Source organism: Ambystoma mexicanum, chromosome 5q, assembly GCF_040938575.1.
Source record: "Ambystoma mexicanum isolate Mex_15411 chromosome 5q, UKY_AmexF1_1, whole genome shotgun sequence".
In the NCBI taxonomy this organism is placed as follows: domain Eukaryota; kingdom Metazoa; phylum Chordata; class Amphibia; order Caudata; family Ambystomatidae; genus Ambystoma; species Ambystoma mexicanum.
Window position 1 is genome coordinate 934,057,318 of NC_090933.1, and position 25,077 is coordinate 934,082,394.

At 46.0% G+C, this 25,077-nt stretch overlaps 1 protein-coding gene across 1 annotated transcript in view; it reads left to right on the forward strand.

The window, feature by feature from the left end:
* GRHL2 (grainyhead like transcription factor 2) overlaps nucleotides 1–25,077 on the forward strand; it is a 567,062-nt gene that overhangs the window by 479,752 nt on the left and 62,233 nt on the right. Inside the window, exons 12-13 of the mRNA XM_069621448.1 lie at nucleotides 12,104–12,135; nucleotides 19,371–19,465. Of these exons, the coding sequence (XP_069477549.1) occupies nucleotides 12,104–12,135; nucleotides 19,371–19,465 (127 nt within the window). The remainder of the gene's footprint in view (nucleotides 1–12,103; nucleotides 12,136–19,370; nucleotides 19,466–25,077) is intronic.

Below are 25,077 nucleotides of genomic sequence, written 5' to 3' on the forward strand. Positions count from 1 at the left end.
AATTATTTCTGGGGCTTTTGAATCTGCTTTGCATAGCCTGCCATCTAGTGGTTGTCTCAGGGTATTACATATTTTTTCAAATTCGAAAAAACAGGGCTTCAACAGGGCCTGTGCTATCCCACATGCAGAGGGGCCCATAACTCTTCACACATCAATGTCCTCAGATTGTTTTATTCTGCCAGCAGTTGGCAGCAACTTCACAACAGAGAAGAAGAGTTTCGACACCGCTTGATGCGAGATTGCCTTTTCCTGTGCCAAGTATTCATCGGGCAAACATTATACAATTCCTAGGCTTAGAGAATGCCTATTCACCCTTTGCCTCTCTACATTTAGGCTATGTCTAATCCTTGAGACCCAATTGAAACTCCCCCCTTTAATTCTCCCTCCAGTAAAATTCCCACTTTCCCTGGTGGGACATGCACAATGTGTGAAATAGCTCCCCCACCCACGAGATCATGGCGAGGATCACTGCTGGGTGTGCCAAAAATGTAAGCCTAACACACTCTGAGAGCGCTGGCAGAAGTGCTGGGTGGTATGAGCCGACACAGGCCGAGTCCGGCGCACTCAAGTCGGAACTCGAGCCAGGGTTTTAGGTGCCGGGTCAGAGTCAACCCCCAACAACCGATCAAAGAGGCGCCAGCTGGTAAGGCCATGCAGCGGATCCCAGCTCTGACTGCTCATCATTAAAACGCGTTATGGAGAAGTCCCCAGGTGATCGCGAGGCTGCAAAAACACCCAGACCGAAACAAAAACATCACCATGATAGAAGATGAGACAAAGGTGCCGAGGAGTCGGGACCAGCCCATAAGTGCAAGGACACAATAGTTTCTCAGGCGTTGAGCATGGTGGGCCTCGGCGCAGTGTCAACACTAAAGCATCACCATGCAGAGAAGGGGGTGTCGAAACACCCCATTTCCATTTCCACTTGGACCCCAGATAAAGGGGGGGGTTTCGGGGAGGGAGGCACAACGAGTTCAACAGCAATGCAGCTGGAGTACCTGGTTTTTCAAATCTGATAAATCCGTAAAACAAATATCTACCGTGTCGGAGGATACATCTCGATGCCCGAAGGAGTGGTCCATGAAAGATTTTTAGGTAATCTATGTTGAAAATAGTTTCTTTTTATGTAAAAACATGAAAGAACAGGTAAAAGACAGTCAGATTTGCCACAATGGCAATCAATGAGAAAGAAACCAAGGTCAGAGTCCCAGCTGCACACACAGGCTGATCCATCTTCACACCAAGAGTACCATGATGATACAGTGGACATTGCCTTACATCAGGGAGGCCAGTACTGCACGGGCCCAGATGATTATGTCCCGGTGTCACCAGATGAGGTAATCTCATCCTCTCCTAATGAAGATAGCTTCCATCATACAGGTCTGCTAGGCAGAGCGGCACAGCAGTTTGCCATCCTTACAGAGGAACCAAATACGGATGTAGATTTCAACGAGGACATCATGGATGAAAATTTTACACTGTATTCCCCTATTAGCCTCAATTAAACCAGTCACAGAAAAGGCTGTGAACCCGAGGGTAGAAGATATATATGAACCTTCCGCACCAGACCCCATTTTCATTAGGGGTCAGCTACCACCTGACTCTTTAGTAGTAGCCATTGCTCGAAAAAGAGCAGAATCTTCTCACGACCGTCACAGAATATTGCCCTGGTAGGGAGAGCAGATGCAGCGAACCTTTTGGTAAGAAAGCTGCCACTTCAGCAGCGGGTAACGACAGGATAGCCTTTGCTGCAGCTCTTATGTTCAGATGTACGAGGACACAGTTGGATAATATGGAAGAATTGGATAAACAAATTCCTACATGGCTTCAGGGGTCCTTCAGTAAAATAATTCCGGAAGGAAATCAAATAACCAACGCCATCATTACAAAGTCCCTTGGCGCCACTTAAATGCCAGGGTTCCAGGAAGCAGAAGCTATCATAAATCTACATGCCTGGCTAAAGGGGTCTGCTGAGGCCCAAGCTACATTGTTAGATTAGCCAATAGAAGATTCCTAACTCTTTGGGGAGGCAGTAGGCGAGGTGCTAGAAAGAGCTATGGAAGACTATGATACAATTAAAATATTAGGTCAAACAGAAGGCAGAAACCCAATCAGTGGGCTCCCCCGACAAGCCAGTGGTCCTTTCAAGCCGCTCCATATGCACAATTGTCTACCCAACATACCCAAACAACAGACTTGCAGCCGCATCAATACTCCTTCTCTGCACCCTTGCAACATACATGCAGAGGAAAACCAAGAGGAAGAGGACAGATAGCATGAGGAACATCCTCTTCCTCCAAACAATTTCTTAAAGATACAATCCCCTCATAGGCTTCTAGGAGGACGTATAACAGCATTTCCCAACACTTTGCGGGGAAATAACATCAGGCCAGTGGGTGTTAGACACAGTAGCCCAGGGGTACTTGTTATGAAGTGGGGTCCAGGCACTTTAAGCTCACTTCAAGTCAATTTATTTCCAGGTTCTTAGTTACAGATCCACATGAGGACATACAGGACATTAGCTGTGACAACACCGGGTCCCATCACCCAGGCAGGCCAGGTGTAACTACCACTACACAGAACACTCACTCAGAACATTCCATCATCCACTCATAAACATTCCACATGACATCACAAGCTACCTCACATCAGACAGGCACAACACAACACACCTCCCTCCTTTACCAAACCATACATTCACAAAACAAGTCACCTACCAGCACAACACAACACACCTCCCTCCTTTACCAAACCATACATGCACAAAATAAGTCACCTACCAGCACAACACAACACAACTACCACCTTCCAAAACACACGCACATCAGACACTCAACTGGTAGACGAACACTTCCACGGCCAATCCCAATCATCAAAATATCACACCATGACGAACTACATTCCCTGAACCAATCGAAAAGATACTTCCATCCATCTGCCTGTTCCCGCCACAAACAGGCAACTGGGCTCTCACCCCAGGACCAGACGAACCCTGAAACTGGGCTACTTCACCTACATTCCGACACCGCCACAGAATTACTTCACCTCCTACCATCTGCTCCTGCCTCCAACAACGCGGGTGTCCAGGCTGCCACCCTGGATCTCCAGCAGGCCTCTAGACTGCAACTCTAGAGCTCAATAAGGTCTCAAAGCCTCCAAAAAAACCAATCATAACCTCACGCCAACAAGTATTCATAAAGTGGAAACACACAACAACACTGAGATCACAAACCTCCATGGACTGAACACCATACACATTCCACAGACCATGTTGTATAAACCCACCAAACACATTGGGAGCGTTGGTCACACACTCCCAACACCATCATCAATAACTGGTAAGCACTGAACGATCTTCTTCGCTAAGATGGCATCCTCACACAAGTCGAATTATTGAACCCATGGCATACGACAGAAACCACAAGCAAATACCACGAGTAACAAAGAGAACAATTTTCTCATCACTTCAGGACACAGCACACCCCATTCCAATGGGCCATTACCAGACGTCCCCAGCTACTCCTTTACCACCAGCTACCTACTGTCCTCTGTGATGAGAAGGGTAAAGAACCCTAGAGGAGGCGCTACCTCCCGTCAGAACAACAACCTTGCTGTTCCAAACGTTTCCAATATACGAACAAACTTCTTATCCAGACCAGTACCCAGACATTTCTTGGACAAACCAAACCCAACCACTTTTTGCTACACGAGACGAGGCGCTACCTCGCTCTAAACCAATACAAGGGTACTAAACATTTACCAAATCAAAGAAGCTTCATAACCAGACCAATGCCATACTTGGACGAACCAAACCGAAGCTCTAATTGCTAAAAAACGAGCCAAGGCGCTACCTCGCCCTAATCGCTAAAAACGAGCTGAGGCGCTACCTCGCTCTAAACCATCGCCTGGGTTCTCAAACTTTACCAAATCAGATAAGCCCCAAACCAGAACGATGTCCAAATCGAACGACAATAGCTCATACAGCCATCACCCATAACTCAAACAAACAATGCATTGCACGCCGCAACACTTGTATACTCAAATATTCTTCATACCTACACACTTGCTCCCTGACATATCCAAGAAGACCCACACGCATAATCCATGCTGAATGTGAGTTCACCCATTACGAAGCACTCAGTACTCTCTCCATATTATCAGAGTCAAATTTATAACAAGCATTCCAAAATCATTGAATGCTGCAACCATATACTTTGCTGTAAACATTAAACAAACAGCATTAAAAAAAATATTTGCGTTGTAGACATTTGAATACCATAACCATTTTGGTGAAAGAAAGCAAAATCTCCAAAACTAACACTTTTATGAGCCTAAAGGTCCATAGCTATTTGTAGGCTCTAAAGCAACCCTAAAATTCCTTGTCGCATTCAAGCGACATAAATGGCTGCAAATCCTCGAAAGAAGTTAAACACCACACATACCACCCATCATACACTAATAACAACGATTTATGCGCATCAGTGTCCATGTGCCATGGTGCTTGGTACTCCAAACCTGCAATTCCTCAAGATGAGTTAACCTTAGAATGCACAAAACCCAGACTTTCACACTTCCATTTCCATTAATAAAGAACTCACAAAATCAATTTCCCTCGTACACCTCAAACAGCACTGGAACAGTCGCCATCACCAAATGAATGATGAACATTGAACATGCACATTAACCATTACAATCTGTGAGCACAATAATTACAACCATTGACTATCACTTTAAAATATATAGATGTCATTCCTCAGTCCTTTGTCCTGAATAACATCATGCTTCCTCATTTCCAATCTGTTTAACATTAAGAAGCTGAAGAGTTTGCTTCTAACAGTGAGGCTGTTCCACATTGTGAAGCCGTCCCACTTTATGATCTGCACACACACTTGCGCCACCTTCCTGCACAGTTAATTATCCCAAACAGCAGAGCATGACCCCTGTGACGCGTAGTATCCAGTACACTGAATAATACCTGTTTCATGTTTCAAAACAGACATTTCCTTACCACCACATAAGGCAGGCCACGACCCCACGATGCACAAACTTATGATGGGGGAGTCCCTGAGATACTTTAAACTCCGGTCCCTTACTACATAGTTTCCAGAACGGATGCATCATTGGCTCTCTGTGCCGCAGCACCGCAAAACGATGAAGTACCCATTTCCCTTTCATTCACCTTAGTTTAGTGTGACATGAAAGCTTCCCGTTACAGGACAGTATTAACAACCTTCAGGATGAAAGCACACTGGACGCTTCCGTACACCTCGGACATGGGGCAAAACGGCTTACACTCTCTTGCGGAGCATTTCAAATCCAGCTTTCCGGGTACACCCACGTCATCACGTTTATGCCGCCAGAACAGGTCCTCTACTCGAACCCCACCACCCCACTCGTCGTTCCTTCCATTACGCATATGCTCTCCAGAACACCGGCAGTGCTAAATTCCACAGCTCCGCCGAGTCTTACTGCTGGAGAGTGACGTCATCATTGTCATGGCAGGAGCAGAACAGTAAGAAGCTCCCACTGCCCAACCGTCACTAATGCACAGTCCCAACCAGGTCTTCTGGGATGCCGTTACCGCTGGCCGTGAGTGACTGCTGCTAAAGTACAGGTTCGCTTTTCCCTCATGGGTAATGCTCCTTTTCCAAATGAAAAGCCAAGACAGAACATTCCCATTTAATAAACAAGCACTTGCAGTGTCATTTTTCTCCAAGAGGGACAGCTGCTCTCTACAGTTCAAGAAGCCGGGGCCCTTCAAGCTCACACCCCAGCTAACCACTGCACGTCCCTTCCGATACTGGCCCTTCTCTTCTCTTGGCCCCGTGGATCCAGCACTCCCTGAAACTTATCACTAGCTGTTCCAATCTGCTGTGGGCCAGTTCTCCTGTTCCTTCCCCTGCGCCCTGGGTGATGGGACTTACAGTTTCTGGGGGAGGTGTTGTCCTTCTCCAGTAACTTGTCCTTCCTGCACCCACCGCAGCAGGGTCCTCAGTCCTTCAACTTGTGGCACGTAGGTTACCGAATACGGAACATCCTCGTCGCCAATGTTATGAAGTGGGCTCCAGGCACTTTAAGTTCACTTCAAGTCAGTTTATTTCCAGGTTCCTAGTTGTTACAGATCCACATGAGGACATACAGGACATTAGCTGTGACAACACCGGCTCCCATCACCCAGGCAGGCCAGCTGTAACTACCACTACACCCACTCAGAACATTCCATCATCCACTCATAAACATTCCACATGACATCACAAGCTACCTCACCTCAGACAGGCACAACACAACACACCTCCCTCCTTTACCAAACCATACATTCACAGAACAAGTCACCTACCAGCACAACACAACAGTGCTGCATAGAATTGATAAAGACAGTAGATATGTTGCACAATCTGAAGTTCATCATTAACAAAACCCAGTTAAGCCGTTTACTCACACAAAAGAAACTGTTTCGAGGTGATGTGTTATGCACAGAACTAACAATAGTTCCCCCATTTCAAAAGAGAGCAGAAGCAGAAGCCATGTTAGCTCAAGTCCCCCGTTATCACATCAGTGCCCAGATATCGGTGAAATGGGCAATACAACTCTGAAGTGCGATGATGTCTTGTGTCTACATAGCTTTACATGCACGCCTAAACATGCACACCAATCAGAAGTGGCTCTCTATGAAATGGTCACAAGTGTCTGGCAGATGGGACAATCTAGAGGTGGTATCAAAGAGGTAGTAAGTGCTCTACATTGGTGGACAAGAATAAACATCTTAAAGGGAAAACCATTCAGACAGCCACCAGTACAAGCCACAGTGACAACAGATGGCACACTGCCAGGCTGCGAAGCACACTGTCAAGAGCTCACTGCACAGGGAGCATGGACACAAAACAAGACACAGCAGCACATGCATATGTTAGAACCCCTAGCTGTAAAAAGGCCCTGGTGTTGTTTAAAACAAGACTATACAAAAACAGAGTGCTAGTCGATACAGACAACACCATGGCAATGTCATACATAAACAAGCAGAGCAGAACACAGTGCGTAACATTGTCTCTCCTAGCAGAGGACATATGGCACTGGTGTTTCAAGAAGGGAATTTACATTTAAGCACAACATATACCAAGAGGTCACAATTACCTGGTATCAAAGTAAGCAGAGTGCTTCAGCAGAAGCACAAGTGAGAAATCAACACTAACACACTCAAAGAAAATGTCAAGATGTGGTGGTTCGGTCCGCTACAACCCAGAATGCTAAATACCCAAGCTCTGCACCAAGATACCGAGGGAATCAGGGCTTTTGCTAGATCTGGAAGCGATCTGGGGTTGGGTTAATGTTGGGGCTGTTGGGACTCGGGGCTAGCTAGCCTTTTGCTGTAGCCTCTGAACTTCTATCCGGGGCTACAGCCAAAAGACCAGGGGCTGTAGCCCCATTACCCCCCCCCAGCAATGCCTCTGTAGGGAATACTTTATGGATAAATTGGTCTGGGATATTTGCTTACACCTTTCCCCCTAACCGTGCTGCTCAACAAGGTGGTATACAAGTTACTTCATGAGCACCTAATTCTAATCTTAATTGCAGCAATGTAAGCAAGACAGACATGGTAACCCCACCTCGCGAGGATGGTGATTCTACCACCTATAAACATTCAGACAGCACACAACTTACTAATACAACAACGTGGACAATAACGGATTCATGCCCACAGACATTGACCTTGACAGCATTGCTCCTGAAGTCACAGAGTTCGGTAATTTGCAACTACCAACAAGCTGCATTGAAATACTAAAGGAAGCCAGAAAACCCAATACTAGACACTGTTATTTTAACAAGCAGAACCGCTTTGTCATATGGTGACTCGGGAGGGTATCAACCCAATTGACTGTTCACCTGCTAATACTGTGATTTACCTACCTCACCTCTTAGACTCTGGGTTGGTTTTTAACTCTTTTAAGGTACATCTGGCAGCACTAGCTGCCTACACTACATCACAACAAAAAATATCCTGGTGGAAATTTCCTGTAGTCAATTCTTTACTGGAAGGAGTAAAATTAATCACCCCTCCAGTTGCACATCCACCGCGTGGGTGGGACCTCAGCACAGTTCTGCAAGGGCTCTTTGGAGTCCCTCTGAGTCAATGTACATGGCAACAATAAAAGACATCACATGCAAAGGGCCCGATTGATAGAAAAGTGTGCATAGACCCCGCAAAGTTTGCGCGGCGAGAACGACTTTTCATGCCCCTTCGCCCATGAGGCAGCTGTGCTCAATCCGCGTATTCATGGAATATTCCCCGCAAAGTAACCCCATGCTCAAATCACAGCTGGAATGCCCCCGACATGCCCCTGCAAAGCAAATGTAGCCACTAATTCCTATCTATGCATGTTCTTCGGGTGCAAACTCATGGACCTGGTAATCCTGCGCAGAGTCCCCCACAACCAAGCCAACAATCAGGCGACACTGCATAGGGTCCCCAGGAACTGTTCACAGCACCCCGTACTATGTATCGTAAAAGTTGTCATTTCCCCGTAAATATGTGTCTGAAACCCCGTAAACCATGCCTGCACCCCACTACTTGCATGCACTCCTAGGTCAATTAGAGCCCCGACTATGTGCATGCACCCCTAAATCCAACATGCGATCTTACCTCTGTTAGGTGATTCTTATATGCAAGTGTCTGTACGCCTGCCTTCGGGTGGCAGATAGATCGGGAGCTTTGCATGGTCATTTGCCCGACGTGAGGCTACTTGGCCAGATCCATGAATACGATTTGCTCTGCACAGTTGTGGGTGGGCGATCGCCTTGCGGCAGATCATCCCTCGACAGGCCCACATTTTCCCTTGTTCCACCCCCTATTCTGGACTCTGCGTAGACCCAACCCACACTCTTTGAGGAGTCTCGCGCAAGGCGCTGGATGGCTCGCAGAGGCGTGCGGGACCTGCACGAAGTCCACGCAAGTGCCGGAAAAGTCCTGCGCAGTTGATTCCATGAATCAGCGAATGGGGTTTTGGTGCAGGATGGCACGCAAAGTCCCAATTTTACAAGCAGATCATTCCATGAATCAGGCCCAAAGTCACGTTTCTAACAGCAGCCACATCTATTAGAAGAATAAATGAACTACAGGCTCTTTCTGTTACAGAACATTTTGGCTCCATTCACAAGCGCAAGGTGGTTCCAAGAAATCACCTTGGTTCACGCCGAAATATACCATTTGAAAATTCCATGTTTATCAATCCATCGAACCTCTTTCTTTTCCGAAATCCATAAAGTAGGGAAGAAAGAGCTCCATACACACTGGATACAGATCCTAAATATTGAACCTTGATAAAACAAAACCAATAAGAAAGATGAGCCAAATCTGTGTCTCTTTCACAGTGGCCTGAGAAGGGGACCATGTAACCAAGGTCACCATTGGTAGATGGATTGTCAAATGCATTCATATCTGCTATTCACTATAATATAAAACATCACCATTCACCCCAAGAGATCATTTTACACATCACACTGGTGCAAGGTTGTCTTTTATTGCCAATGTACCATTATAAGAGGAATGCAAGGCTGCAACTTGGAGTTCACTCCATACGTTTACATATCTATCTACACACAGGCAACAGCTGATTCAAAGATAGGGCAGTGGTTCTTAATCATCTAGTCTCTACTATACCCACTGCCTGCCTGCCACATTTTTCAGGTACTGCTTGCTAATTTTTGCAAGGCATGTGAATCTAAGCACATTCACAAGCTCCAGAAGACAATAATTCCTAACCCAGTATTCACCTTTCTGTGACTTGTATCTACTTATTGTCACATGCATCGACCCTGACTCCCCGCAAGGGAGAAATTCAACAGTACAAAACATCAGAAACACGCTCAGCTGCATTCATAACATGCATAGACGTCATGTCAGAAAAACAAGCAATTCAGAAAAACAAACAATCTGAGGACGTTGACGTGTGAAGGGTTATGGGTCCCTGTATACATAGGATAGGGATGGTGTGATAGGAACACCCCTGCCAATGCCCTGTTTTAGAATTTGAAAACATATTGAGCCAACCACAAGATGGTGGACTATTTAAAGCACGTGACTTAAGCATAGGTAAGCCATATGCAAGCCACATAAAGACTATTACTGGGTATGTAATACTGGATAAGTAATGTTTGTCATATATAGGATGAGGACAATTATATGTTTTAATCACAGAATTATGCAAGGGAAAAAACATTCAAAAACGTAACAAAAAGGTAAGTAGAGCTGTCAAGGTAACACAAACAAAAAGGGGAAGACAAAAAGGCTGTCATGGAATGAACCAGAGAATGATTGCATTATAGCAAACTTTAGATAACTAGGTATTAATGTCCCTAGGAAATGCTTTGCAGTTATTATAGTTATATCTTCCCGCAAATAGGTTTTTTGTTTCAAGATTTACCATTCATTCCACATGAGAATGTCTTTTTTTTTTTTTAAATGCACGCATATATAGCTGGATTTCTACGGGAAGAGAAAAACCCAAGAATGACATGGAGAAAACTAGCCAAAAATAGAAGGGAAGGATGTTGGGCTCCTTCCAAATTTCAAAATAAACTATTCAGCTGCAATCATGAAAAATAAGGGTGATGATTGTGCGGAGGTTGAGCAATACAGGAGAAGGACTAATGTTAGCTGGAGTTGTGTAACCATGTACCTTAAATGCCTCAAGCCTTAAATGATGTTCTAGTAAATTCAGAAGAGAAAGCCCATGAGATGCTGTCTACTGTTTTTTATCTAACTGACGCAATATTATGAAACGCCTTTGTTGCAAAAATGAGGGGGGATTTAACCCCATTATGGGATAGTCCAAATTTCCCAGAGGTATTTAAGGTGGGCAAAAGATATGGAAGGAAGCTGGTAGAGGTTACGGGCAAGATATGAGTCTAGAGAAAATGAGGAGGTGGCAAGTTTCGAGACTTCTAAAGAAGGACTGCATCTGCTCAAACATATTTCATACAAAGGATGTAAATTGTGAATGCAATGAAAGACATTGGAAAAGTTGATCTTTCCAATTTAAAGGTGGGCTTAGAAGAAGAAGAGGATAAAGGGTGTATATATTTATAATGTATACAAAATTTAATTAGAGGATCATTGAGATGTCACAGAATGGACAAGTTGGTTGAGGGAAGCAGAAATCTAGTTTGATCAGACCACTTACAAATGGCTCACTGAAGTTACAAAAAGGCCTTGCAGACGTCCAACTTAGCACAAATGCACTTTTCCTATACAGCATACATTGTATTTTACACTGTGACAGAGCCGTGTTTTCGCCTAGTATTATGACAGTGCATCTTTTACATGCTCCGAGGAAGGGGATAGAAACCATATAACAGCGGACTGTGAAATGTTGAGGCAATTTTGAGGACATGTTTTGAGAAGACTAAGCGAGATGTCTGGGGTAAGGGTTCTAGGAAATATATATTATAAATTGGCTGAGAAAATAATGAATAGCTCTACTGTACATGGTCAAATTATTTGCCTGGCTACTGAAATTACAAGGTTGCAAATTGCAAAGGGGTGGCATAAAGAAATAACTATAGTAGCTTGGTGGGTACAATCAAAAACAATATCATTTAGAGAGAAGAGGATACTGTGTAGAACATTTCTGAACTAATCTGTCCCAGTCTGGAAACTATATAGCTCATGGGGAAGGCAAGAGCAGAAGCAGTATGAGGGAACAAGGGCCTGCTAGTGATAAGAAATGCAGTGTGAAATAATGCTAGTGTATGATTACTGGATTGTGTTTAGTTTTCTTTTTCCTCTTCTCTTTGTATAAAATGATGTTGAATTCTGTTTTTGTATTAACTGGTGGCACGGACCAAAATAATAAAAGAATTATGATAGTTATTCAGAATCTATGCATTAATGACACATGTAAAAACTGCTACAGCCTTTTCACCCTCCCTTCCCAGAGAATAGAGTTGTAAGTTTAAAAGACAACATATTTAAGTTTCTTACTTTTTAAAAAGACAGTTTTGAATGGGGTTTTAACAGGTGTATATCATCAATTTACAAGACTCGTGTATTGAAATAAAACCAAAGTTAATTGTGTAGTATTTCTAAAGCTGTTGTCTCATTGTGCAGGTGTACTACAACACGGATGACGAGCGAGAAGGGTAAGGAGTTATTTTTTTTAATTAAAAATATTGCCATCAGCCAAAAATATGACTTCTTTTAAGGGGGGCTTAAACTGATCTAATCAGACATATTATATCCTAACAGACGTATTATATCCTAATCACTGCCAGAGTAATAGGAAAGAATCAGTCACCAGCATGTGATTTCTATGCTTGCATCTCGACATACAAACCTACCTCCCCACGGTCACTTAATGCAATACATATCATAGGGGAGTAACTGTGCATTCTGAGCCACAGGTCACTTAGTCACTGGATTTCAACAGGCTCCAGGGCAGCCAGAATATGTTTATCTGGTCCAGACTTTTTAACTTGCAAGAGTGTCCATGCACAGATCAGCAATTTTCCTTTGTATTGTGTGTAGGTACCTTTAAGCCCCAGTATGGAAACTGGTGATGGCTAAAAGGCCGGGTTTAGCTGAAGCTGCTCAGGATGACACGGTCCCTGTTGGTGACCCTACCTATGAATCCCTATGTCACTATAGCGGGTGACATGAGCTGTATAATCTACTTGTGAGATGTGCCTTTCCTACTGCATAATTGCTACTTGATGTGTCCTGATACCGTAGAGTAAATGACCATTACCAAGTACACTTACCCTGTTGCAGGGTAGGGTCTGAGTGTCACCCTGCAAAACCCTGTGCTAGACAGATAAATAAAGCAGACAAATATGGGGCTTCTTCTTTTAAAGAACAGATTATGTCAAGCGGATACCGGGCAGGTTTGCTGTGTTTTTGCCAGTAAGGAACATGGCTGAAACAGGACACACGTCACTTTTTAGCTGCACGGTTGCTCTGAGCCTGTGCTTCATGCCAAAAATCAATCTTCCCAGTGGCACACCTTTGGAAAATGTGATGTTTCCATTTAATAAATGCAGCAGTGCTTTTCCAGACAACACCCATTGATGGCCTTGCATCCTGGCACATTCAAGCCGGGTCTTGCATGCTGGCATGACACTATAAAACAAATACAAAGTGCTCTTGCGCAGTGTGATGTCTTCCTAGCAAAGGACTGTGCATTGCTCTTTTCAGTGTCGATGTATTTTATTTGTCAGTACATGCTTTATTATATTCAAATATACACAGATGTTTATTTGTGAACCAGCCAATAGATAGCATTTGCTCAACAATCGTACATGTGTTTTATTGATCAAACTATTCCCCAATGTAATTTGGCCTCATCCTGTGTTCTAGCAACAGCTAGCTCCGGGGCAACGTGCTCGCCTTGGAAGCAAGACTACACAGAGTAACACACGTTCGATCCCCGGGTCCGCACTCAGAGACCTCTGGGTATTAAGCGCATTATAAATAACCTATCATACCATATCAACTGGAGTAACACAAGAAAATATAAACAGCCGGTTGAACATACAAGAAAATATAAACAGCTGGTTGAACATACTATCCTCAGATAACACAAACCAGCTCGCAAACTGATTTGAAATGCTTGCCCTCACATGCATACACTATATATTGCCTGATCACTACAATATGTGGACACTATAAATGTGCAAACCACAGTGTTCGACATTTCCCAGGTTGATCGTTGGCATTGAAATGATCAGTCAGAATCTCATTAAATGCTGCACCTCTGCCCCATGCCAAAAAGGCCACACCCTCCATGGCAACTAGTTTGGCAACTTCCTTGCTCTGCTTGTCAATGTTGAGTTGTAGCTCTGGTTTACGTTATCACCTTAATGCAGACAGCACCTTTGTAACCCATAAAGATGAATAGGTTCCCAAGCTTCCGATAAGTCATTGAACAGGAAAGGTATGGATCTTGACTTAAACACTTGATCTGCCCTGGTCATTTCCCACCTGGACGGTGGTATCGTCCTACTCTGAAAGGTTGTATACTAATTGACCTTTTCACAATTGACCTCGGGAGAATTGACCTTGGGAGAATTGACCTAATTTAGAAGGTCAATTAGGACATATATGCGGGGGGAACCCCCGCAACCCCCCACCCAATCCATAACCCTCCGCAACCACCCACCCAATCCCCTTATATTATTTATAATCCAAAACCAACCCAATACATAAATAAAATAACTCAAATAATATAAAGGTAAATTGTGCAGAAGGTCAATTAGGACCACTATAATTAGGTCAATTGTTCAAAAGGTCACTTTGGGTAATACCCTCTGAAAGTCATCCATCATGCTGCAGCATGCCTCACGGACTAAGAAAATTCAAGCAATCAGCCCCATCTTCAAGGAGCTGCACTGGCTACCCCTTCAAGCATCTACCATTTGTAAGAGAGCACGCATCACCTACAAAGCCGTCCCAACCAAAACACCAATCAAAAACTCAGCATCTCCAGAGGCCAGTGCACCATCAGATGTCACGACATCACTGGGCTGGAAAGAAAGAACTGCAGGAGGGAAAACACTAGGAAAGAGGCCCTTTCCTGCTACCGCCCGCTCTCTGGATCAAGTTACAAACACAGCTAAGACTGACCCCCTTCATCAGAGTACACCCTTCGGGAAGTACATGGAGACTCTACTGTTGAAAGAATATCTTGCTGACCGCTCCACTCCACTGTACACGTCTACCTCTCTGGCACTGTCCACTCCGCTTCTCCCCTACCCATCCCAGCTGCCTCTGCTACCCCGCACACTAGCTGTAACCCCTGGTTGTGTCCCCTACGTGGACTACTGCTTTGCTTTCTAGCTAAACATGTTCTTTTCAAATTCCATAGATATATATGGTTAAGGGAAATAAATAAGCGTATGGAGTACATTTTGACACCGTCTCTGACCGTGTTTGTGGGTGGGTGTGTGTCTGTATGCTTCTTGAGGCTCGCCACACCGCCAACAGCTCTCAGAGTCCAGTCCACTTGAAGACTAGTAAATTCCCCTTGCCCAATCCCATTTCCTCTAAAATATTGGCATCTGAATCATTGCCTTTACTGTTCTAACTTGCATGTAAAAAGAAAGCTTATTTTTTAAATCTCTGCATGATAACTCTCATATGTGAGCTATGTTACTAGTTCCCAAATGTATTCAATGGTGTCTCATCTACTGTGATCATGCAGAAGAAAAATAATACCAGGTGTCCATTTAAATGGCAACATAGGGTACAAAAGCACATAGTTAACTTTCTCTAGTAGTTAAATGTGATGCGTGATCTAATTCAATATAGCAGGGCAATGCATAGGGAAATCCTCTTCTGCCTGTCGAAGGGTTCGTTGGTATGGACATGGTTTGGCGTGATCTGCTGTTGATTATAATGCATACAGTAAAGTGAAACCATTAGCCATGCTGACAAAGGATCTGTGCTCCAGATCTGGCAGCTGCATGCAATTAGAGCCAAGTGCATAGTGACCCAGGCCAGGGAAAGTAGGAGCTGGGGTTTGCTGGAGATGGGGCAGAACCATCGCCATTGACCTGTATATCTCACTTCTGTCAAACACAAGGGACACACATATCCTGCTAGCAGTCCATAAACTCCTGAAAACTGGCCTTAAACACCACCCAAACCCCCTCAGCACAGGCTCCAACTAGCGCTCCACTTGACATGTCCACCCAGCTCCTGGCTTCCCACCCACTCAGTACCATTACCCCACCCTTTGCCTTCTGTCAACTTCTTTTGCCTATGACTCTCTACCCGCAATTCATGATTAGTGCGCCTCAAATGATCTCTGCTTCAATGCCAGTAAGACTGAGATCCTTCTCATTGGGACCCCTGCTTCCGCTTTCCCTCTCTCACTCTGGCAGCCCTCCTTGGGCCCCCTTCCTTTGCCTTCATGTGAGGCAAAAAACATTGGTGTCATCTTTGACTCCACTGTCTCCTTCTCTCCTCACATCACAGACCTTGCCACGAAGGCCCACTACCAGCTGCACCTCCTCAGAGGCATTCTTCCTTTTCTCACTTTCCCCAGAAGCTCACTGTCTCCAGAGCCATGGTTCTCTTTAGGCTGGACTACTACAACAGCCTCTTTCTCAATATGCCATCCTCTACTCTCCACCATCTGCAACTAATCCAGAACAGGACTGTGAGACTTGTACTTGTCCTCAAGCCCAGGGACAGTATCTCTCCAGCTCTGAAATCTCTCCATTGGCTCCCAGTGGCTGCAAGGATCAAGTTCAAGACCCTCTACATCGTCCACTAGGCTTTCTGGGGCTAGAGACCGCACTACATCCAACTCTCTCTTCCTAAACAACCTCCTTCTCAAGGCCTTCGCTCAGCTACCTCAAGTTTTCCTACGGTCAGACACTTCTCCTGGCAGAGAGTGGAGGTAGATCTCTCTCATCCTTAGGTGCCTCAATCTGCAGTGGCCTTCCTGCCCCCTCTCAAACTTTAGCCGAACCACCTGACGTTCCGGAAGCAGCTCAAGACCTTCCTTTTCGCCTCTGCTTTCTCTCTTCCTCTCCTCTGCTGACCTACCGTCTGCTGTCGCTGACTGGTGGCCTGGCTACCGTCAGAGTCTCACTGGGTACCCGGCTCCCCCACAACCAGTCGCACCTGCCCTGCCTCTGCGCCTACCATGCACTTAGGGGCTGAAACTGTAACCCTACAGTCCCCTGCCTCTGTGCTGCCCTGATTGCACTTCCCCTTCCCACTCCCCGTTACTTCCCCTTCTCCCTCCCCTCTGCACTTTGGGTTACCGCACTTTCACAATCTGAATGGTGCAAAGCCTAGTAAGATTGTTTGTTTTTTCCTCCCTCTGTTTCCCTCCCTTGTCTTGTCACACCGAGAAACATTTGTGTATTGGCGCTTTATAAATGACTCATCATATATCATATACACGTACATCTGCCGCACAGGTCAAAGTAAACATCAAAAATCAGAATAAAATAAATCGCCTGCAGTTCAAGCTGTCACTTTTGTGACAGTCGTTATGCTACAAGTCCTGAGACAAACCTTCAGCTCACTCCAATGGGCCCAGTTGAGCATGTCTATTGGATCCGCTTTTAGTACGAACAAGGAACGTGGCAAGAACCCTGTTTGGATGAATTGTATTTAAATTTAGCTCATGCATATGAATTGTGTCCACATGCAATTCTCAGCTCGGGAACAATGGCAAGTGCAGATTTTATTTATTTTATTTATTTATTGGACATTTGTATGGCGCCTATGCACAAGTGTTTCCAGGTGCCACAAGATGAGTTGTGGGGGCGGGGATGCATGGGAAAGAAGTAGAGCAACAAACAACAAACGGTTATATTTATATTGGCCTTGTGACTATCCTACCGTGCAAGTGCAAAACAAGGTGGTAAGTGCAGGGGGAGGGAGAAGTGCAGGAGTGGGGCTCCCAAAGGAAGGGGGGTTGGGCAAGTGCTAGGGGCCCAGAGTGGCAAGTGCCAGGGGAAAGAGAGGGGGAGGAGAGGAAGAGTGCAGTGGACAGGGGGACCAGGTTGTGGCTAGTCCGGGGAAGGGAGCCCAAGGGCAAGTGCTGACAAGGGATGGAAGACGAGAAAAGGAAAGTCTTGAGAAGTTTCCGGAACTTAAGAAGATCCGACTTAAGTCTGCGGGGTCACAGAGGCCATTCCTGAGGGAGGAACCAGCTGAGGAAAGGGATCTACCTCCCACTCTGCTTGGAGAAACATTTGACCTGCAGAGAGTTGGAGTTAGAGGACTGAAGGACTCTGACAAGGAGGTATTGAGGGAGGGAGAGATGGATGTAGAGAGGTCCGAGGCCGCAGACAGCCTTGTGGATAATGCAAAGGGCCTTGAATTTGATCCTTGCAGTCACCGGGAGTCAGTTGAGATATTTTAGGGCCAGAGAGATGCGGTCACTGGGCGTGAGGCCAAGGATAATTCTTGCAGTCCTATGGATTTGTTGAAGGGGGCAAAGGGAGGAAAGAAGCAGATTGAGGAAGAGGTTGTTACAGTAGTCGCGCCTAGAGAGAACCAGAGCTCTGGAGACGTTGAGCTTCTGGGGGAAGTTGAGGAAAGATAGAATGCCCCTGAGGAGGTGGAGCTAAAAGTTGGACTTTTTGGCAAGGTCCGTGATGTGTGCAGCGAAAGAGGGAGAGGAGTCAAAGATGTTCCCAAGGTTTTTTTGACTCACAAGTGGGTGAGGAAAGGGGACCCAAGGAGGCCGACCAGAGTGTGGGGCGGGGACAAAGTGGAGGTGTCCCAACGTAAGGGATCTCTGTCTTACTGGCATTAAGGCAGTGATCATTGGCAGAGGATCATTCCTGAATAGCTGTCAGGTATGAGGGAGGAGGGGGAGGAGAAAGAGGATGGCAGCTTGAAGGAGAGCTGTGCTTCATCTGCATAACACTAGAAAGTGGAGATCAGGTGGGCCAGAGGGGGTAGGTAGATTTTGAAGAGCAATGGAAATAGGATAGAGCCCCGAGGGACACCACAGGTAGAGAGAGAAGTGGATGAGAGAAAAGGACCCATCTGCACTTGGGAGGGTCTGTTTGAAATGAATGAGGTCAGCCACACCAGTGCCCTGTTCCTGATGCCTGGGGTATCATGGAGACGGTTTATGAGGATGGAGGGGTTGACTGTGTCAAAGGCAGAAGAAAGATCGGGGAGGATCAGAACGGAGGGCGTGTTTGAGTCCAGGTTAGAGAGATGACGACGAGTTAGGCGGTGCGAGAGAAGCGCCTTTGTGAGATTTCAAAGTTTGTACACGCCCTCTAGCCCATCCCAGCTCGTGCATTTCATCATGAGCATATGCTTTGTGTTCGCATCTAGCTTTGCACTTTAGTACCAGCTGGCCCTGAGAGAGATTGTCAAGATATTGTGCACACAAAACAGAAAATAAATGCATCGCAGACCTATTGCCCCGCATGACTTCCCTATTTGGCTGCAGTGATTTCTTATCACAGAAGGACAGGAAATTTGGCAACCAGGCCCACATTCCACAAAGGGTCATCAGTGGAGAAACCGGACGGTCGCCTTGGCAACAGGGAGGGTTTGTAAACAAGGCAGGCCCACCCAATTTCCTATAGCGCGCATAAAAGACATTCTCCGCCGGCTATTTTAGTCATTTATTTACAGCAGCACTTCCCTGTTCACTGACACTTGCTTTATTGAAAAATGCTTCTAGCTTTCGCCATCTGGTTCCCTGGAGAGAAATCGATTCTCTGCTGCCAAAGTTTTAGAGAAACTTCACTGTCTGAAGTACGTTTCCTCACAGGCTTATAACTTTCTGGAAAAGGCTCTTCTGCCTCCAATCCACGGGCACGATCTGAGTTTTGCATTTGCAATTATATTACATATGTTCTGAAAAGCTTTTGTTTTTTCTTCTTCACAGAAGCAGTGTTCTAGTGAAACGAATGTTTCGGCCGGTGGAAGAAGAGTACGGCCCTCCAGTTACCAAGCATCTCAAAGAAGAAGGCCAAAAGAGAGGTACTGCCGGCAGCCAGCATAACAGCGCGAGGCGTGTATGGGTTGCGCATGCGCAATTGTTCAAAGAACACAAACTGAATCTCCTAGCTGCTGCGGTCCAGGAGGACCCAGTGCCACGCTTGAATAAAAATCCTAGCGTGGAGATGCCTGGGACACAGAACATTCTGCCACCTAACCCCACCCCACCCATCCAATTCCCGCGCAGCATAGTATGCACATCCGTGATATCCCAGATATTTGTACCGTGCACCGTCACCAACGGAATTGGTCCCTAGGCACTCAGGCGGATCTGCAAACAAGAAGGCGGGGTGGGGGCCAGGGGGTTAGTCAGGTGAAGAGGGAGTAGGAAAGTGAGAAAAGTGATGTCCTGTTGGCAGCTTCAGTTCGGTTTTCACTGTGCGCTGAGCTTTGGTGAGTATATCGGATCGATGTGAGTCCTCGTGTGCTGATGGTTCAAGTTATGTGTTGTTTGTTTGTTTGTTGTTGCGGTGTGTTGAAGTGTGTGCGGTTTTCTGTGCGAGAGTGTGGTTGTGTGGATTTTTGTGTGAGTTAATATATGTCTCTTAGTCCTTATAATTCTTGTTCTCTGCATCCGGTTGTCCTATGGAGTAGGTGTATCATTTCTCTTTTTCTTTCCTGTCCGTCTAATGTGCATAATCAGGCCATATAAATGCGTGAGAGTGTGTGCGCGCGAGTGCACAGTGCAGTGTTGGACTCTAATTTACAAAGATTCGACAGGTTTTCGGGAAACCGGGCATACCCAGGGCATGGCCCGCTTCTCTATCCTAGCAGAGCATCATTCAGAGAATCATTAGAATCCGTCAAATTATGAGCGGGGGAGAGAGAAAAAGAGAGAGAGAGAGAGAGAGAGAGAGATGGCGAGCGTGTGTGTTGTGTGTGCACTCGTGCGCACCCTGAAATGATTGGGAAAGCTTTACCTTGGTGTAAATCCGGGGTGTATGCAATACGCGTCTGCGTGTGGGTAAGAAGGAGAGGTGGTATCGTGGATAAGCCAGCATACACATCTATGCACCTCAATTACATCCACATGGATCAGAGGTAAGTAGTGCAGAAAGTGTGCAAACAATAACCGATCTGTCAATTCTTTCTAGATGTGTGTAGAAAGGTATTGCATTAAGGGAAACATTCATTTCACAGGAGAAGCAAACACATATAGAGAAAAATGAATACGCAGATGTTCCGCTAATCTGTATTGCATTGTACGCACTGTACACATGAATCAAGTGTGTCAGAGTTGCATGCCAAATTTCTCATACCTCTTAGTGCTGTCATGGTAACTATTAGTATCAGCCAGTTTATTGGTATTCAGTGTATTGGCCAGGAAACGATGAAGGCTGAGTCTGCCCTGATGGGATTCGAACTTGCAAAGTGCAGGGTGGCCGTGTGTCATTACCTCATGAGCTATCCTCCGAGACTACACACACTGGGCTTTAGGAGATTAGATGTAAGTACCCAATGTATGTGTATAACATACGCATATGTATTTTACATGGGTAATAGTTACCTCAGTGGCGGACCATACTAACTGGCAAAGGCCTGTCAGCAGGAGGAACTAGCCACATGGAAGCAAGAGCCATAACTGAGACTCCATGGCCAGCTGGACTTCCTGCCACTGAGGTAATTATGGCCATTAGCACCAGTCTGGGAATGAAAAAGGTAGCACAAATGTTCCTCCTTCTAAATGAACACATGAAACAAAATGGCCACCACGGAATGAGAAGAGGCAGCTGTAGGAGGAGTCATGTTTCTTTTTCCATGGTGGTTCAGAACTTGTTTGCAAAGGTGTGGCCAGGGGCAAAAGGTCCAGGGAGCCGATTTTCACTATTCTAGGGGGAGCAGCAGGGGGAGGAAGACAGCAGACAGAAGAAGGGCTAGTGGGAAGTGTGGCCATCGATGTCATACTGCTTGGAATTCAGACGTTGACCTCCCAATAACACCTGATTGTAAGCAACCTTCTTGACTACCGCACCACGTGTGGGTGGGTGCTCATTTATGACATACACTTTTGGCTGCACAGCGAGGGATTGTACGTGAATACAGAACATCAGATATTACATTACACATGGTGGAGTTTACGCCGGAACCTACGTACTTTGCTCCAACGCAATTTGGAATTGAACCCCAGAAAGCAAAGCAGAACAGAAAGTAGTATTTGTGCATGGCATTGGTGAAGCAGTACCAACATCTTTCTGTCAAGCCCTGCTTTACGTATACCTCTCTGTTCTTGTCATAAACACGATGCTTTGATCTGCCCAAGAGTCTTTCACCCTATCACTGAGGACACTTTCATCACCTGGCAGAATTATTTCAGCTCTTCATGGCTAAGCTGCAGTTAAGAATGAGTGACCGAGAACACGGCTGTGCAGGGGGCCAATCTATTCCCACGTGAGCTCCAGTTGAAGGAAATTGCATTACTGCTCACTATGAAAAATACTAATGAAAAGACTTTTGCAAACCTCTGTTGCATGCCAAGGTCGTGAACTAACAGATAACCCTGCGGGAAGTACCTTTTTTGTGCCTGAAACATACAGAAGATGTTCACTTTGATATGCATTGAAGTAAACAGGAACTCGCGCCATTTGCTGGGATATCCTCTGGAGGAAGCAGGCTCCATTGCACTTGGTCGGATTTGCACTCAGGAGTAATGTCCATGTGAGTTTGGGACATTAGCGAGGATTGGGAAATTCAGCCTCGGGGACCTAGAGCACATTTGCGCTTCTAAATACAGGTGCTCAGAAGCTCCCAACAGCAGAGACCTTTGCAAGCCCTTATTGGACGTGGTGGCATGTCCGTCTTCATTTGCACGGCTATTTGTTAGCATAGAGCCCAGCAAGAGATTTAAAATAATCACGGATAACACTTAATTACATTTTCCCGCCGAACCTTTCATAATAGGACTGCACAGGCGTTTTCCTGAATGCCCGCCTGTTACTGATATGACATTAAACCGAAAAAAAAATCTAAAAATAAAGAGGCCTGGATGATAACCAGTAAAATTATGACCTGCACACAAAGATGACAAAAATAGAGGTACACGCAGGTAGACTGATTCAAACCGTCATTTTGTGGGAGTTGTTGAGGGTGTTTTGCGAGATAGAGGGGGGTTCCCCTCCTTCTCAAGGGATGGAAGGCACGAGAAACGGGAACCCAGCTTGGTGCTTGCAGGGGGATGGCATGAGGCGGTGAACAGGTGTCGGGGTACAGAAGGTAGATAGGTTTCTTTGCTGAAGGTGGGTACAAATATGTTTGTTGTAGTTATTTGTATGGTTATTTACTTTCACATTTAACCAACCAGGGTAAACTGGCTCATTTGACCGTGGATGACGGAGGGAGAATCACCTCCTCTTGTGGGTGGGTGGAGGGATGGAAAGGATGGATGGATGGATGGATGGATGGATGGATGGATGGATGGATGGATGGATGGATGGATGGATGGATGGATGGATGGATGGATGGATGGATGGATGGATGGATGGATGGATGGATGGATGGATGGATGGATGGATGGATGGATGGATGGATGGATGGATGGATGGATGGATGGATGGATGGCTCATGTGACTGTGGATGAGGGAGGGAGGCAGATGTACCTCCTCGAGTGGTGGGTGTATGGATGGATGGGTGGAATGGGTGGGTGGATGGAGTGGATGAATGGATGGAGAGAGGGAATAGATGGATGGAGGGATGGAAGGATGGATGGCTCATGTGACCGTGGATGACGGAGAGAGGCAGAATCACCTCCTCTTGTGGGTGGGTGGAGGGATGGAAAGGATGGGTGGATGGAGTGGGTGGATGGAGGGAGGGACTCGAGGGATGGAACGATGGATGCCTCATGCGACTGTGGATGAGGGAGGGAGGCAGATGTACCTCCTCTAGTGGATGGAGTGGATGAATGGATGGGTGAATGGGTGGATGGGTGGATGGATGGATGGAATGGATAGATGGAGGGATGGAAGGATGGATGGCTCATGTGACTGTGGACGAGGGAGGGAGGCAGATGTACCTCCTCTAGTGGATGGAGTGGATGAATGGATGGATTGATGGAGGGAATGGATAGATGGAGGGATGGAAGGATGGATGGCTCATGTGACTGTGGACGGGAGAGGGAGGCAGATGTACCTCCTCTAGTGGGTGGGTGGGTGGGTGGATGGATGGATGGAATGGATGGGTGGATGGAGTGGATGAATGGATGGAGAGAGGGAATAGATGGATGGAGGGATTGAAGGATGGATGGCTCATGTGACCGTGGATGACGGAAGGAGGCAGAATCACCTCCTCTTGTGGGTGGGTGGAGGGGTGGAAAGGATGGGTGGATGGAGTGGGTGGATGGAGGGAGGGAATGGAGGGATGGAACGATGGATGCCTCATGTGACTGTGGATGAGGGAGGAAGGCAGATGTACCTCCTCTAGTGGGTGGGTGGATGGAGAGGATGGGTGGATGGAGTGGATGGATGGGTGAATGGGTGGATGGGTGGATGGATGGGATGGATGGATGGATGGATGGAGAGATGAAGGAATGGATGGCTATTGTGATTGTAGACGAGGGCGGGAGGCAGATGTACCTCCTCTAGTGGGTGGGTGGATGGAGAGGATGGGTGGATGGAGTGGATGGATGGGTGAATGGGTGGATGGATGGATGGATGGATGGATGGAGAGATGAAGGGATGGATGGCTCATGTGATTGTAGACGAGGGCGGGAGGCAGATGTACCTCCTCTAGTGGGTGGGTGGATGGATGGAATGGATGGGTGGATGGAGTGAATGGATGGATGGAGGGAATGGATAGATGGAGGGATGGAAGGATGGATGGCTCATGTGACTGTGGACGGGGGAGGGAGGCAGATGTACCTCCTCTAGTGGGTCTGAGATATATGTATCATTGCCACACGTCTGTATAATCTGTGTTGGAAAAGTATAAGGTTTGACAAAGGTGTCCTATAAAGAAAAAGCCTGTATCCCCGTGGAGATTTCTGTGCTCCCCGTGAGAAAGTGATCGGATCTTCTCTACTGTGTGACAAACTACTGCCAGTGTGAAAAAGCAGGCACTAAATGAATAGGGAAGAAACGCCAGACATACGGTACAGCGTGCTATTACAATGCAGTGTATGTTCAGTTTACGGAGTATGCATTCTTGCATTTCAGTTTAATGTGGGAAGAGACAACAAACCAATAATTAGATTATCCATGTTACTAACATGATGTTAGCAAAGACAGGGGGTAACGCATGGAAATATAGACGTACTACAGGGCACCTCAAGAATCACATATGAAAACTTGGGCCCAGATTACCTAACATTTGCACGAACGTTAAAAACAAAAACCCTGATTCATGAAACTGTGCAAAGTGTATTTTTGCATCGCAAAGTCAGTACACACCAATTTTTGCAGCACAAAATGACTTTGCACGGACTTTGCACTGCAAAAATACACTTTGCACAGTTCCATGAATCGGGCCAAAATGTGCAAATGCATTTTGCACCAGTTTTGCAGGGTGGGTAACATGCAATGGGGCTAACAGGGTATGGCCACATCCATATTACCTACAAACAATGTGCACTCGGACAGACATGGAACAGACTACTCTTGCAGCAT